This window comes from Pelobates fuscus, chromosome 5, assembly GCF_036172605.1.
Source record: "Pelobates fuscus isolate aPelFus1 chromosome 5, aPelFus1.pri, whole genome shotgun sequence".
Classification (NCBI taxonomy): Eukaryota; Metazoa; Chordata; class Amphibia; order Anura; family Pelobatidae; genus Pelobates; species Pelobates fuscus.
The window spans coordinates 2,252,792-2,269,946 of NC_086321.1; the positions used below are offsets into that span (position 1 = coordinate 2,252,792).

Consider the following 17,155-nt stretch of genomic DNA (forward strand, 5'->3'; position numbering starts at 1 on the left):
ACTGCCTGTGACTGTATATTTAGTGTGATTGACCGGTTATTGCCTGTGACTGTATATTTAGTGTGACTGACCGGTTATTGCCTGTGACTGTATATTTAGTGTGACTGACCGGTTATTGCCTGTGACTGTATATTTAGTGTGACTGACCGGTTATTGCCTGTGACTGTATATTTAGTGTGATTGACTGGTTATTGCCTGTGACTGTATATTTAGTGTGACTGACCGGTTATTGCCTGTGACTGTATATTTAGTGTGACTGACCGGTTATTGCCTGTGACTGTATATTTAGTGTGACTGACCGGTTATTGCCTGTGACTGTATATTTAGTGTGACTGACCGGTCATTGCCTGTGACTGTATATTTAGTGTGACTGACCGGTTATTGCCTGTGACTGTATATTTAGTGTGACTGACCGGTTATTGCCTGTGACTGTATATTTAGTGTGACTGACCGGTCATTGCCTGTGACTGTATATTTAGTGTGATTGACCGGTTATTGCCTGTGACTGTATATTTAGTGTGACTGACCGGTTATTGCCTGTGACTGTATATTTAGTGTGACCGGTTATTGCCTGTGACTGTATATTTAGTGTGACTGACCGGTTATTGCCTGTGACTGTATATTTAGTGTGACCCGTTATTGCCTGTGACTGTATATTTAGTGTGACCGGTTATTGCCTGTGACTGTATATTTAGTGTGACCCGTTATTGCCTGTGACTGTATATTTAGTGTGACTGACCGGTTATTGCCTGTGACTGTATATTTAGTGTGACTGACCGGTTATTGCCTGTGACTGTATATTTAGTGTGACCGGTTATTGCCTGTGACTGTATATTTAGTGTGATTGACCGGTTATTGCCTGTGACTGTATATTTAGTGTGACTGACCGGTTATTGCCTGTGACTGTATATTTAGTGTGACTGACCGGTCATTGCCTGTGACTGTATATTTAGTGTGACTGACCGGTTACTGCCTGTGACTGTATATTTAGTGTGACTGACCGGTTATTGCCTGTGACTGTATATTTAGTGTGACTGACCGGTTATTGCCTGTGACTGTATATTTAGTGTGACTGACCGGTTATTGCCTGTGACTGTATATTTAGTGTGACTAACCGGTTACTGCCTGTGACTGTATATTTAGTGTGACTGACCGGTTATTGCCTGTGACTGTATATTTAGTGTGACTGACCGGTTATTGCCTGTGACTGTATATTTAGTGTGACTGACCGGTTATTGCCTGTGACTGTATATTTAGTGTGACTGACCGGTTATTGCCTGTGACTGTATATGTAGTGTGACTGACCGGTTACTGCCTGTGACTGTATATTTAGTGTGACTGACCGGTTATTGCCTGTGACTGTATATTTAGTGTGACCGGTTATTGCCTGTGACTGTATATTTAGTGTGATTGACCGGTTATTGCCTGTGACTGTATATTTAGTGTGATTGACCGGTTATTGCCTGTGACTGTATATTTAGTGTGACTGACCGGTTATTGCCTGTGACTGTATATTTAGTGTGACTGACCGGTTATTGCCTGTGACTGTATATGTAGTGTGACTGACCGGTTATTGCCTGTGACTGTATATTTAGTGTGACCGGTTATTGCCTGTGACTGTATATTTAGTGTGATTGACCGGTTATTGCCTGTGACTGTATATTTAGTGTGACTGACCGGTTATTGCCTGTGACTGTATATTTAGTGTGATTGACTGGTTATTGCCTGTGACTGTATATTTAGTGTGACTGACCGGTTATTGCCTGTGACTGTATATTTAGTGTGACTGACCGGTTATTGCCTGTGACTGTATATTTAGTGTGACTGACCGGTTATTGCCTGTGACTGTATATTTAGTGTGACTGACCGGTCATTGCCTGTGACTGTATATTTAGTGTGACTGACCGGTTATTGCCTGTGACTGTATATTTAGTGTGACTGACCGGTTATTGCCTGTGACTGTATATTTAGTGTGACTGACCGGTCATTGCCTGTGACTGTATATTTAGTGTGATTGACCGGTTATTGCCTGTGACTGTATATTTAGTGTGACTGACCGGTTATTGCCTGTGACTGTATATTTAGTGTGACCGGTTATTGCCTGTGACTGTATATTTAGTGTGACTGACCGGTTATTGCCTGTGACTGTATATTTAGTGTGACCCGTTATTGCCTGTGACTGTATATTTAGTGTGACCGGTTATTGCCTGTGACTGTATATTTAGTGTGACCCGTTATTGCCTGTGACTGTATATTTAGTGTGACTGACCGGTTATTGCCTGTGACTGTATATTTAGTGTGACTGACCGGTTATTGCCTGTGACTGTATAATTAGTGTGACCGGTTATTGCCTGTGACTGTATATTTAGTGTGATTGACCGGTTATTGCCTGTGACTGTATATTTAGTGTGACTGACCGGTTATTGCCTGTGACTGTATATTTAGTGTGACTGACCGGTCATTGCCTGTGACTGTATATTTAGTGTGACTGACCGGTTACTGCCTGTGACTGTATATTTAGTGTGACTGACCGGTTATTGCCTGTGACTGTATATTTAGTGTGACTGACCGGTTATTGCCTGTGACTGTATATTTAGAGTGACTGACCGGTTATTGCCTGTGACTGTATATTTAGTGTGACTAACCGGTTACTGCCTGTGACTGTATATTTAGTGTGACTGACCGGTTATTGCCTGTGACTGTATATTTAGTGTGACTGACCGGTTATTGCCTGTGACTGTATATTTAGTGTGACTGACCGGTTATTGCCTGTGACTGTATATTTAGTGTGACTGACCGGTTATTGCCTGTGACTGTATATGTAGTGTGACTGACCGGTTACTGCCTGTGACTGTATATTTAGTGTGACTGACCGGTTATTGCCTGTGACTGTATATTTAGTGTGACCGGTTATTGCCTGTGACTGTATATTTAGTTTGATTGACCGGTTATTGCCTGTGACTGTATATTTAGTGTGATTGACCGGTTATTGCCTGTGACTGTATATTTAGTGTGACTGACCGGTTATTGCCTGTGACTGTATATTTAGTGTGACTGACCGGTTATTGCCTGTGACTGTATATTTAGTGTGACTGACCGGTTATTGCCTGTGACTGTATATTTAGTGTGACCGGTTATTGCCTGTGACTGTATATTTAGTGTGATTGACCGGTTATTGCCTGTGACTGTATATTTAGTGTGACTGACCGGTTATTGCCTGTGACGGTATATTTAGTGTGACTGACTGGTCATTGCCTGTGACTGTATATTTAGTGTGACTGGCCGGTTATTGCCTGTGACTGTATATTTAGTGTGACTGACCGGTTATTGTCTGTGACTGTATATTTAGTGTGACTGACCGGTTATTGCCTGTGACTGTATATTTAGTGTGACCGGTTATTGCCTGTGACTGTATATTTAGTGTGACCGGTTATTGCCTGTGACTGTATATTTAGTGTGACTGGCCGGTTATTGCCTGTGACTGTATATTTAGTGTGATTGACCGGTTATTGCCTGTGACTGTATATTTAGTGTGACTGACCGGTTATTGCCTGTGACTGTATATTTAGTGTGACTGACCGGTTATTGCCTGTGACTGTATATTTAGTGTGACTGGCTGGTTATTGCCTGTGACTGTATATTTAGTGTGACCGGTTATTGCCTGTGACTGTATATTTAGTGTGACCGGTTATTACCTGTGACTGTATATTTAGTGTGACTGACCGGTTATTGCCTGTGACTGTATATTTAGTGTGACCGGTTATTGCCTGTGACTGTATATTTAGTGTGACCGGTTATTGCCTGTGACTGTATATTTAGTGTGACTGACCGGTTATTGCCTGTGACTGTATATTTAGTGTGATTGACCGGTTATTGCCTGTGACTGTATATTTAGTGTGACTGACCGGTTATTGCCTGTGACTGTATATATAGTGTGACTGACCGGTTACTGCCTGTGACTGTATATTTAGTGTGACTGACCGGTTATTGCCTGTGACTGTATATTTAGTGTGACCGGTTATTGTCTGTGACTGTATATTTAGTGTGACTGACCGGTTATTGTCTGTGACTGTATATTTAGTGTGACTGACCGGTTATTGCCTGTGACTGTATATTTAGTGTGACTGACCGGTTATTGCCTGTGACTGTATATTTAGTGTGACTGACCGGTCATTGCCTGTGACTGTATATTTAGTGTGACTGACCGGTTATTGCCTGTGACTGTATATTTAGTGTGACCGGTTATTGCCTGTGACTGTATATTTAGTGTGATTGACCGGTTATTGCCTGTGACTGTATATTTAGTGTGACTGACCGGTTATTGCCTGTGACTGTATATTTAGTGTGACTAACCGGTTATTGCCTGTGACTGTATATTTAGTGTGACTGACCGGTTATTGCCTGTGACTGTATATTTAGTGTGACTGACCGGTTATTGCCTGTGACTGTATATTTAGTGTGACTGACCGGTTATTGCCTGTGACTGTATATTTAGTGTGACTGACCGGTTACTGCCTGGTTATTATCCTGAATGTTCTGGCTGTATGTGTTGATGTTTGTGTTGATATAGTTTATTCACACTGGTTATCTTTTCTCAGATTCATGTAGTTCATTACTCGGCTGAGTATGACAGTATAAGTGAAGCCGTACAACGACGTGGAGGACTGGCCGTGTTGGCTGCCTTCATTGAGGTTAGTTTTGGGCTGTCACGAGCAATGGCGTTGTTGTTTTATGTTTTTTTTTATTGCCCACAGCCTCCCCGAACCTATAGCCTTTCCCCCTATAGCGGGAAGTCTTTAGCCTCCCGGCGCCCACAGCCTCCCAGAACCTATAGCCTTCCCGTGCCCACAGCCTCCGAGAACCTATAGCCTTCCCGTGCCCACAGCCTCTGAGAACCTATAGCCTCCCAGCGCCCAGAGCTTCCCAGAACCTATAACGTTCCCGTGCCCACAGCCTCCCAGAACCTATAGCTTCCCCGCGCCCACAGCCTCCCTACCAGTATCAGTACCCCTACCAGCTTGCCTCCTCAGCCACTGTATCTGTAGGCTCCTTTGTTGTGTTGTTGTCTGTTGTTTGTATAGCTTGTGTTGTTTAACCCCTTAAATACACAACTTCTGGAATAAAAGGAAATCATGATGGAATATTTCCGTCATGTGTCCTTAAGGGGTTAATAAAGCCTGCTTGGATGTATTGTCTGTATTGTAATGTAGAGCTCAGGTTTGTTCTATTTTTGTTCTTTATTTGTATTGGTTATATTGTAATTGATTGTGTTATTGTGTACAGTTGACATTGGTGTGTTATGTATTGGTTGTGTATTGGTTGCTTGTGCTAATAATGTTTACATATTAAACCTTTACGTAAATTATAATGTTTTGTTTTACTGTTAAAGGAGGGGACTGAAGAAAACCCAAATTACGAGGAACTACTTTCCTACTTGGAGAATGTGGCAGAGGAGGGTGAGACCTGAAATGTTCATTTATTGATCTTTATAATGACCGCTCCCAGCACCTGCTTCTCAAATTGTTCTGGATTTAATCCAGCCTGATTGCGGGCACTTTATTGTTACTTGTGCTTATTTTATATTAAACTTGCGACCTTACGATCTATAAATTATCCTCATTGAATTTCACATAAGTAATAGGCTTTTCTTAGTGTTTACCTTAATGGAAAGTTGACCTCATACAATTGAAATCATAAAATATCACTGAAGTTCCGTAAGCTGCCCATATTTTTCCACACATACGATCAAATTATCCATTCAGGAAAATAGTAAACACACACCCCAAACACATTTGACTGGTCTCAATAGAAATGGGAGACGCTCATTGAATAAATGAGACTGTGTGTACAGTGGTCACGTATAATGGATGACGTGTATATATAAGTGATTGGCTCCGACCATAGGGAACCATGTGGGGTATACTAATATAAACGGATTTGATTTCATTGTACTCTTTGACCCCGACGAAGGTGCACATATCTTTGCACCGAAACGCGCGTCTGGTTGTTACTATTTTTTACGTTATTTTACCTTTTGCACGTTTGGTGTTATCTAAACTTACTTATTGACATAATTGTTTGATTCTAATTGTCTTTATCTCTTCAATTATGTACTCTAACTATCTAGTTAGATTTAAAGGGAGGGAGGCTTCTCTAGATGGTCATATGTTGATTTAGTATGAGGATCCATGTGAATATCTATAAACCTCCATTAAGTGAGAAAGACGGCGCAATGTTGGGCATCATTGTGGCGAAACCGACCTCGCCACGTGTCCTTGGAGGGGGCTGATTGCCCGCCTCTTGCCTTTGGACTATGGACCAGACTTTATGGGAATGTGATACCCCAGATAGCCATACCATGGAGCCTATTCATATAATGAAAGACTATGGGAAAGACTTTAGCTCCATGGCAATTGTACTGTGTGAGTAGGATCTGCGCGCTATTCGGTAGTTTTGTGCGTGCAGATCTCAGCTATCTGGGGATAGGTGAAATGTCTGTGTGTTATGTGTAAATGTGACTTTATGTATTTTAAAGTGTTTTATGTTGTTTTGCAACCATGTGGTTAATGGAGTCTGCCTTTAGTCCTGGGTAATTGGATTACTTCTCCAATTAACTCCAGGGCAGAAGGGAGGAAACCAGGGTGCATTGTGGGGATGTTTTTCTGCCAGCCAGAAAGGAACAAAAGATACTTTTAGTAACTTTTGAACCCCTGGTCGGATTCATGCCATTTTTTAATATGTTGTTCCCCTGAATGGATTGATTGTGGATATGTATTTTTATGTGAATGTGATGTATGGTTTTAAAGTTATGAAAGTTGTGTAAAAGTATATTTTACACTGTATGCATAATGGGATTATGTGTCACACTAAGGGGAGGGGATGTGTGGGAGGTAACATCTATGTCATTGGTTCTTTTATGCCTCCCCCTGGGTGTGGCCTGTATGTGTGAGTTGGAAATAAAAGCCAGGCTGGATGAGCCAGTCCAGAGTTCCTGTTTTACCCTCAAAGTGATGTGTCGTCTCATTATTGGGGGGAAGGATTTATTGCATGCTGTTCCAGTTGACTGCTAGGAGTACAAGCCTATTCGTATGGTTCCTATTCAATGGTCTACAGCATTCATACGCTTGGGAGAATTTAAAGGTTTCTCGGATTCGGTGATTGTGGTGTCTGCCAGAGTGCTTGGAGTCCTCAGGAAGCACTAGGAGCATCCATTAACGGAGGTACCAAGTCGGGGTGCCAGGTGATCTGTTACATTGGTGGCAAGCGGTGGGATGGCGTCCTAGTGCGAGGTAAAGCAGCTCAGAGACACTGTTTGGATTTACAAATTGAGGGCAACGCTAGCACTCGTGCAGCGCCCCTGGGAGCAGACTAGTATGGAAGGTTCTGGCTCTGGAGATGATTGGCTGGCCGAGGTGAGGCAGCGAGTGGCCGAGTATGGGGATGATATACCCATGGAGACACGCCGGGTGATCTGGAACCAGGTCATGGCCGAGCGAAACACAAGGCTGGACCGAGAATTCCGGTTGGCGAAAGAGAGGAAGTATGCTCAGCAGCAGGAGCATTACAGCAGCCGAGTAGAGGCTGCATCCGAGGAGGTTAGCCGTCTTTCCCTGAGGCGGCGGGAGGAACCCGAAGTGGGGGTCCTCATAGACTGGTCCTGTGAGGAACCACAACAGGCAGGTAGAGATGGGACCAAGGTCTCTCCACCGGGATGCTGGGCAGCCGACCCAGATCCCCAGCAGCAGCCAGAGTTGCCAGGTGGGGAAGCAGGTGGCCCTTACTCACAAATGTTGAGGGGCCTCACGGATTGGTCCTGGGAAGACCCACGGATGGCAGGTGGAGATGGGACTGCGGTCTCTCTACCGGCCCTACAGGGATGCTGGGCAGTCGGCCCAGATCCCCAGCGGCAGTGTGCGTTACAGGGAGCTGAAGGTGCCGTTCTTGCTCCCCAGCGGCAGTCTACGGTGCAGGGAGAGGAGCCTGTTATCCCCTCTCCCCAGCGGCTGAAGGTGTGTAAGGGAGAGGAGTTTGTTATTCCCTCTCCCCAGCAGCAGCACAGCTCACCAAGGGGAGACAGTAAGCCCCTCACCAGCGCAGATGGGACCGTGGTCTCTGCGCCCTGCCTACAGGGAGTACATAGGGTCAGCCCTGCTCCCCAGCGGCTGAAAGTGTGTAAGGGAGAGGAGTTGGTTACCCCCTCTCCCCAGCGGCAGCTTAGCACACCAAGGGGAGACAGTAAGCCCCACACCAGCACAGATGGGACCGTGGTCTCTGCGCCCAAGTTACAGGGAGCTGAAGGGGCCGTCCTCCCTCCCCAGCGGCAGTGTGATTTGTTGGGAATTGGGAGCCCAGTCTCCATTCCCCAGCGGCAGAGTATCCAGCAGGGAATAGAGAGCCCAGCTTCCTTTCCCCAACAGCAGGACTCTGTGTTGGGAGGAGAGACAGTCGGTCTCCCTCCGCAGAGACTGGAAGTATGTATGGGAGAGGAGATTGTTACCACCTCTCCCCAGCGGCGGATCATTAATGTACAGGGAATAGAGAGCCCAGTCTCCATTCCCCAGCGGCAGAGTGTTCTAATGGGAGAGGAGCTGGTTACCACCTCTCCCCAGCGGCAGCTTAATGTACCAGGGGGAGACTGTAAGCCCCACAACTGTGCAGATGGGACAGTGGTCTCTGCACCTACAGCACAGGGTGTAAGGACAGTCAGTCCTGTCCCCCAGCAACAAGGCTGCTTAGCCAAAGGGGACACAGTTGGTCTCCCCCTCCAACAGCGGAGCTATGTATCCAAAGGGGAGACAGTCGGTCTCCCCCTCCGGCAGCAGAGCGGTGCATCTAAAGGGGAGACAGTCGGTCTCCAGCAACCAGGCTCCAACCAGACTACTCCCGGGGTAGTGCTGGCACCAGGGCAGAGTACCGCTGGGCTCTGCCCACTCAGCAACCCACCAAAACAGCCTACCAGTCCCCCACACAGCCATGGTGAGGCACCTGGACCTGGACAAGTTTTTCTCTTACTCAGGTGTAGTAACCATTTATTGTGGGTGGGCTGTACTGCTGTTTCTGTTTTGTGGGTGGGCTGCTGGACTAACAAGGGCACTGACCGGCAGGAGGTCAAGTACCCTGTTAGTCTGGGGGGTAAAGGGGAGAAGTGTGGCGAAACCGACCTCGCCACGTGTCCTTGGAGGGGGCTGATTGCCCGCCTCTTGCCTTTGGACTATGGACCAGACTTTATGGGAATGTGATACCCCAGATAGCCATACCATGGAGCCTATTCATATAATGAAAGACTATGGGAAAGACTTTAGCTCCATGGCAATTGTACTGTGTGAGTAGGATCTGCGCGCTATTCGGTAGTTTTGTGCGTGCAGATCCCAGCTATCTGGGGATAGGTGAAATGTCTGTGTTTTATGTGTAAATGTGACTTTATGTATTTTAAAGTGTTTTATGTTGTTTTGCAACCATGTGGTTAATGGAGTCTGCCTTTAGTCCTGGGTAATTGGATTACTTCTCCAATTAACTCCAGGGCAGAAGGGAGGAAACCAGGGTGCATTGTGGGGATGTTTTTCTGCCAGCCAGAAAGGAACAAAAGATACTTTTAGTAACTTTTGAACCCCTGGTCGGATTCATGCCATTTTTTAATATGTTGTTCCCCTGAATGGATTGATTGTGGATATGTATTTTTATGTGAATGTGATGTATGGTTTTAAAGTTATGAAAGTTCTGTAAAAGTATATTTTACACTGTATGCATAATGGGATTATGTGTCACACTAAGGGGAGGGGATGTGTGGGAGGTAACATCTATGTCATTGGTTCTTTTATGCCTCCCCCTGGGTGTGGCCTGTATGTGTGAGTTGGAAATAAAAGCCAGGCTGGATGAGCCAGTCCAGAGTTCCTGTTTTACCCTCAAAGTGATGTGTCGTCTCATTATTGGGGGGAAGGATTTATTGCATGCTGTTCCAGTTGACTGCTAGGAGTACAAGCCTATTCGTATGGTTCCTATTCAATGGTCTACAGCATTCATACGCTTGGGAGAATTTAAAGGTTTCTCGGATTCGGTGATTGTGGTGTCTGCCAGAGTGCTTGGAGTCCTCAGGAAGCACTAGGAGCATCCATTAACGGAGGTACCAAGTCGGGGTGCCAGGTGATCTGTTACATTGGTGGCAAGCGGTGGGATGGCGTCCTAGTGCGAGGTAAAGCAGCTCAGAGACACTGTTTGGATTTACAAATTGAGGGCAACGCTAGCACTCGTGCAGCGCCCCTGGGAGCAGACTAGTATGGAAGGTTCTGGCTCTGGAGATGATTGGCTGGCCGAGGTGAGGCAGCGAGTGGCCGAGTATGGGGATGATATACCCATGGAGACACGCCGGGTGATCTGGAACCAGGTCATGGCCGAGCGAAACACAAGGCTGGACCGAGAATTCCGGTTGGCGAAAGAGAGGAAGTATGCTCAGCAGCAGGAGCATTACAGCAGCCGAGTAGAGGCTGCATCCGAGGAGGTTAGCCGTCTTTCCCTGAGGCGGCGGGAGGAACCCGAAGTGGGGGTCCTCATAGACTGGTCCTGTGAGGAACCACAACAGGCAGGTAGAGATGGGACCAAGGTCTCTCCACCGGGATGCTGGGCAGCCGACCCAGATCCCCAGCAGCAGCCAGAGTTGCCAGGTGGGGAAGCAGGTGGCCCTTACTCACAAATGTTGAGGGGCCTCACGGATTGGTCCTGGGAAGACCCACGGATGGCAGGTGGAGATGGGACTGCGGTCTCTCTACCGGCCCTACAGGGATGCTGGGCAGTCGGCCCAGATCCCCAGCGGCAGTGTGCGTTACAGGGAGCTGAAGGTGCCGTTCTTGCTCCCCAGCGGCAGTCTACGGTGCAGGGAGAGGAGCCTGTTATCCCCTCTCCCCAGCGGCTGAAGGTGTGTAAGGGAGAGGAGTTTGTTATTCCCTCTCCCCAGCAGCAGCACAGCTCACCAAGGGGAGACAGTAAGCCCCTCACCAGCGCAGATGGGACCGTGGTCTCTGCGCCCTGCCTACAGGGAGTACATAGGGTCAGCCCTGCTCCCCAGCGGCTGAAAGTGTGTAAGGGAGAGGAGTTGGTTACCCCCTCTCCCCAGCGGCAGCTTAGCACACCAAGGGGAGACAGTAAGCCCCACACCAGCACAGATGGGACCGTGGTCTCTGCGCCCAAGTTACAGGGAGCTGAAGGGGCCGTCCTCCCTCCCCAGCGGCAGTGTGATTTGTTGGGAATTGGGAGCCCAGTCTCCATTCCCCAGCGGCAGAGTATCCAGCAGGGAATAGAGAGCCCAGCTTCCTTTCCCCAACAGCAGGACTCTGTGTTGGGAGGAGAGACAGTCGGTCTCCCTCCGCAGAGACTGGAAGTATGTATGGGAGAGGAGATTGTTACCACCTCTCCCCAGCGGCGGATCATTAATGTACAGGGAATAGAGAGCCCAGTCTCCATTCCCCAGCGGCAGAGTGTTCTAATGGGAGAGGAGCTGGTTACCACCTCTCCCCAGCGGCAGCTTAATGTACCAGGGGGAGACTGTAAGCCCCACAACTGTGCAGATGGGACAGTGGTCTCTGCACCTACAGCACAGGGTGTAAGGACAGTCAGTCCTGTCCCCCAGCAACAAGGCTGCTTAGCCAAAGGGGACACAGTTGGTCTCCCCCTCCAACAGCGGAGCTATGTATCCAAAGGGGAGACAGTCGGTCTCCCCCTCCGGCAGCAGAGCGGTGCATCTAAAGGGGAGACAGTCGGTCTCCAGCAACCAGGCTCCAACCAGACTACTCCCGGGGTAGTGCTGGCACCAGGGCAGAGTACCGCTGGGCTCTGCCCACTCAGCAACCCACCAAAACAGCCTACCAGTCCCCCACACAGCCATGGTGAGGCACCTGGACCTGGACAAGTTTTTCTCTTACTCAGGTGTAGTAACCATTTATTGTGGGTGGGCTGTACTGCTGTTTCTGTTTTGTGGGTGGGCTGCTGGACTAACAAGGGCACTGACCGGCAGGAGGTCAAGTACCCTGTTAGTCTGGGGGGTAAAGGGGAGAAGTGTGGCGAAACCGACCTCGCCACGTGTCCTTGGAGGGGGCTGATTGCCCGCCTCTTGCCTTTGGACTATGGACCAGACTTTATGGGAATGTGATACCCCAGATAGCCATACCATGGAGCCTATTCATATAATGAAAGACTATGGGAAAGACTTTAGCTCCATGGCAATTGTACTGTGTGAGTAGGATCTGCGCGCTATTCGGTAGTTTTGTGCGTGCAGATCCCAGCTATCTGGGGATAGGTGAAATGTCTGTGTGTTATGTGTAAATGTGACTTTATGTATTTTAAAGTGTTTTATGTTGTTTTGCAACCATGTGGTTAATGGAGTCTGCCTTTAGTCCTGGGTAATTGGATTACTTCTCCAATTAACTCCAGGGCAGAAGGGAGGAAACCAGGGTGCATTGTGGGGATGTTTTTCTGCCAGCCAGAAAGGAACAAAAGATACTTTTAGTAACTTTTGAACCCCTGGTCGGATTCATGCCATTTTTTAATATGTTGTTCCCCTGAATGGATTGATTGTGGATATGTATTTTTATGTGAATGTGATGTATGGTTTTAAAGTTATGAAAGTTCTGTAAAAGTATATTTTACACTGTATGCATAATGGGATTATGTGTCACACTAAGGGGAGGGGATGTGTGGGAGGTAACATCTATGTCATTGGTTCTTTTATGCCTCCCCCTGGGTGTGGCCTGTATGTGTGAGTTGGAAATAAAAGCCAGGCTGGATGAGCCAGTCCAGAGTTCCTGTTTTACCCTCAAAGTGATGTGTCGTCTCATTATTGGGGGGAAGGATTTATTGCATGCTGTTCCAGTTGACTGCTAGGAGTACAAGCCTATTCGTATGGTTCCTATTCAATGGTCTACAGCATTCATACGCTTGGGAGAATTTAAAGGTTTCTCGGATTCGGTGATTGTGGTGTCTGCCAGAGTGCTTGGAGTCCTCAGGAAGCACTAGGAGCATCCATTAACGGAGGTACCAAGTCGGGGTGCCAGGTGATCCGTTACAATCATAGTTCTTTCTATACAGTATTTAATGAGGATATCGGCATATAACTAATGGTACTCCACCCTATCTAGGACACTATAATTTCTTTAGCGATAGGGATTTTAACCCCCTCTAGACAAGGAATCAAACTATTCATTACTTTGGATTAATCCCTTACTGAACACTGCTCCTATTGGCCAATCTTCTAATAAAGCCAGCTTTGTGCATGCTGTTCTAACTTTCTTAGGGTTACTTCCTCACTGTATTATTACTACTACTGGTATTGATATAGCGCCAGCATCACTGTATAGTAATATGAGGTAGAGGAACAGCCTTCTAAGGCTTATGGTTTCATTGTATCTATCTAATTAGTTATCTTTGGTATTTTTATGTCTTGTTACATTTGTTTTTTATTCATTGCAGTCACCTACCACTCAGGATACTGCTACAGAACCAGTGGGAATTTATCTCACAGGTTGTGAGATTTTTTTGCCCTTCCTTTTGCTCTTTATAAAAGAAGGTGGCAGGAATAATTGACCAACATGACCCTTGTAAGGTATATGTTAAGGCGAGGGTACAATCACAGATTATCGAGTTGAGGATAGCCAGCAGCAAGTTTGGAGCAAGTAGGCATTGTGACAGAAAGGGATATCAAAACATAACATTGCGGACAAGTGGAGTAACTGAAAATGAACAGATTACCTCGAACACTGAATACCCGATTTACTGAATCTAGGCCTGAGTTCCCACTGCACATCCTTCCACTAGAAGGACCTGAAGTATGTATGAGAAAGAACACCTGAGAAATAGACAACCATCACATAATCGAATCCCATAGCGTACTGAATGAAGCAATATACCAGAACTAGCAAGTGACCCAAAGTGTTGGCGAGGTTAAAACGAAAACAGTTAAAATAGTGACAGAATTGTGGCGAAACCAACCTCGCCACTGTGCACTGGAGGAGCCTGGTTGCTCGCCTTCTCCCTTTGGACTGTGGCCCTGCAGGTTAAAGCTTTTATTTTCCCTGCAGAAAGGCTTGTTCGTGCCTTTCTCCCGGGGTGTTCAGTAGATTCCAGCTACCGAACAAACTACCGTACGAGGGACCACCTGGGAGCTGGAGTGTGCCGTCGTCACCCAGAAGCTGCGGTTAACCGTAGCTTAATTGATAAACGCTGGGTGGCCTTTGTTCGTTTGCCGAACACATGGCAGCGGCCATTTTAACTCCCGAACGGCCAGCGGTGTTCAGCGCTAAAACTATGGAACTGAAAACGGACACTTTATTGCGCGAACACCGCTGAGCCACCAGCCTCCTTACCTCGGCATTCGGTAGTGGAACCGACTGGCTGTTCATTCGGTAGTTTGACCGTATGAACAGCCTCACCCCAGATAGCCATGCCATGGAGCCTATTCGTGTAACAAAAGACTATGTGAAAGACTTTGGCCCTATGGCGATTGAACTATATGTATGTGATCTGAGCGCCATTCGGTAATAATGTGCACTCAGATCTAAGCTATCTGGGGATATGTTGCATGTATGTGTTTTGTGTACTAAATGTGTCAGTGGGTAATTTTGTGTCTTTTACTGTCTTTTTGTCTGCCATGTGGGTAATGGAGTTTTGCCTCTGTCCTTGGAGATAATTGGATTACTTCTCCAATTATCTCCAGGCCAGGGAGGAGGGATTGTGATGCATTGTGGGATTGTTTAAAGGTGTATGTCTGTGATTGGTCCGTGTCCTATATGTTTCCCAGTTTCCCATCTGGTCCCCTAGGGGAGTGTCCACCAGGTGGGAAACCTGCATAAAAGCCGGGCAGGTAAGCCCAGTAAATGATTTCCTGCTTAACCCTCAAAGTGAAGTGTCGTCTCATTCTTGGGGGGAATTTGATTGTATGCCGATTGCCAGGAGTGTAAGCTGTTCATATGGCTTTTCCTGTTCGGCTGCTTCCAGTGTTCGTGTGTCTCTTGTTCGGGAGTTGGTGAATTTGTGTAGTTTGCAGTTCGGGAGATTGGTGATTGCAGTTGCTGCTGGTCTATCTGGAAGGGGATTATCGCCTGAATGGTTTTTATCCCCTTGTGAGCGAAACGGTCCGTTACAAGAATGAAGAGGCATGAATATGTTAAATGTGTAGTGATGGGTTCTTGGAAGTCTGTCGAGAGAGGGCTCTTTGGAAAAGCCTTACGTGGGCCTAACAAGGTCGTGTGTAATAATGGAATTTAGTATTGTGACGGAGCACTGGCACTCCGACTAAGTACCTCCGCCAATCGATGCTCCTAGCGCTTGCCGAGGACTCCAAGCCCTCCAACCGACACCATCAGCACTGCAGGCACCACTTCCAGCGATGCAGCTGCTCCAGGGTCTCGCCATCTCTCACCCACCCTGAATCCAAGGCCAGGATCCAGCTTCCAGTGGGTAGACCTCGCCTATTCCAGAGAGCGTAGCAGGAACAAGAACAGAACCCCCACATTCAACCTATCCCCAGATAGCTTGGATCTGAGCGCTCAATATATCCAAAAAGCACTCAGATCCCACGAACACAGTCAAATCGCCATGGGGTTTTTAATCTAACTAATCCTTGTTTTACTTTCCTTTTCTCATGTATGTATCTAAAAATGTTTTGTCCCCCTTTTTTACTGACTGTGCTATTTTCTCTTCTGTGAGTGATTTGGAAGCTCTTATAACTTGCTTTGCCTCTTTCTGCGTAATCTTATAGGTCATTCTGTCTTCCTCACTCTGGTTTTTTTTATAATTACTAAATGCTAACTTTTTGTTTTTTACTATTTTGACTACATCAGCGGAGTACCACTGTGGTTTCTCAAATTTTTTGCTTTTACTGATCAGCCTAATGCTATTTTCTGTTGATTTCAGTGATTATAGCAAGGGAATATGCAGAGCATAGCAATCCCTTGTAGCAGATTCCCCCAATAAGAGACGGCACTCCAAAGTGAGGGTTAAGTAGAACTGTTTAATGGAAGGAAGCGCTCCCAATTTATACAATTCCTCAGGCCAGAGGCACACCCCCTGTACCTGATGGAACACTGGCACACAAATGACACAAACCAATCAAAACAAAACAACAATGTCTGACACACCGAGTCATTACAGCAAAATCCTCCCCTCTGCCTGGGATATAATTACTGAACACAATGGGTTAACGTAATTATCACAGGCAGTAAAATACAGTTTTACACAATATTCATAACTTTAAAAGTATACATCACATTTTCAGAATCAACATACTCAAAATACAAACATATGTCAAAATCATACAAATTGGTCCAGTGGTTCAAAAGTTTGTTGGAAGTCCCTTTTTGACTGACTGCAAGCATGGCTTGGGTGTGGTAAGCCAATTATCTCCAGCATACAGAAAATATCTCTATTCACAAAAACAGTAAACAACAGTAAAAACACATATAAATACATAATTCCTATTATACTGAAAATACATAATTCCTATTATACTGAACTATCCTCAGATAGTTTGGATCTGAGTGCTCAATATATCCGAACAGTGCTCAGATCCCACGAACAGAATAAAATCGCCATGGGGTTAAAGTTTATCAAGGGCCATACATAGTCCAATAGAAGTCCATAAGCCCCAAGACTGTTTTTAAAGTGCCCAATCTCCCAGGGGCTATAGTCCCATGGCACGAGGCTGGCAATCAGTCCCCTCCAAAAACCTCAGTGCATGAGCCTGTCTCCATAACACCACTACCCTCCGTGCCTAAGCCAGTCTCCATAACACCACTACCCTCAGTACCTGAGCCTGTCTCCACAATGCCACTACACTCCGTGCCTGAGCCTGTTTCCACAACACCACTACACTCTGAAAGTGCTGAATATGAATTATGTAGAGCAACAGACTGCGCAATATGCCTTTTATTCACAACTCTAAGTCTACCAGATCCTACAGTAATCCATCTGCCATTCCTAGTATGTCTCTGCGGCAATGGCTTTGCAACAGTTCCTACCTGAGTTTGTTTACCGGCTAATTTATAAATAAGGGTCTGAATTGGTCATATTGGGTCGCCCACAGAGGGCAATATGATGGGAATGTAATGAAGGCCCAGTAAGACCGCGTGTGAAGGCATTGGACCTGAATCAAAACTAGGAAAACCTTCTGTAA

General features: G+C 46.3%; 1 protein-coding gene across 1 annotated transcript in view; it reads left to right on the forward strand.

Moving 5' to 3' along the window:
- Positions 1-17,155, forward strand: part of CA9 (carbonic anhydrase 9) — a 256,454-nt gene that overhangs the window by 165,755 nt on the left and 73,544 nt on the right. The window contains exons 5-6 of the mRNA XM_063453520.1: positions 4,599-4,691; positions 5,390-5,456. Coding sequence (XP_063309590.1) covers positions 4,599-4,691; positions 5,390-5,456 — 160 coding nt within the window. The remainder of the gene's footprint in view (positions 1-4,598; positions 4,692-5,389; positions 5,457-17,155) is intronic.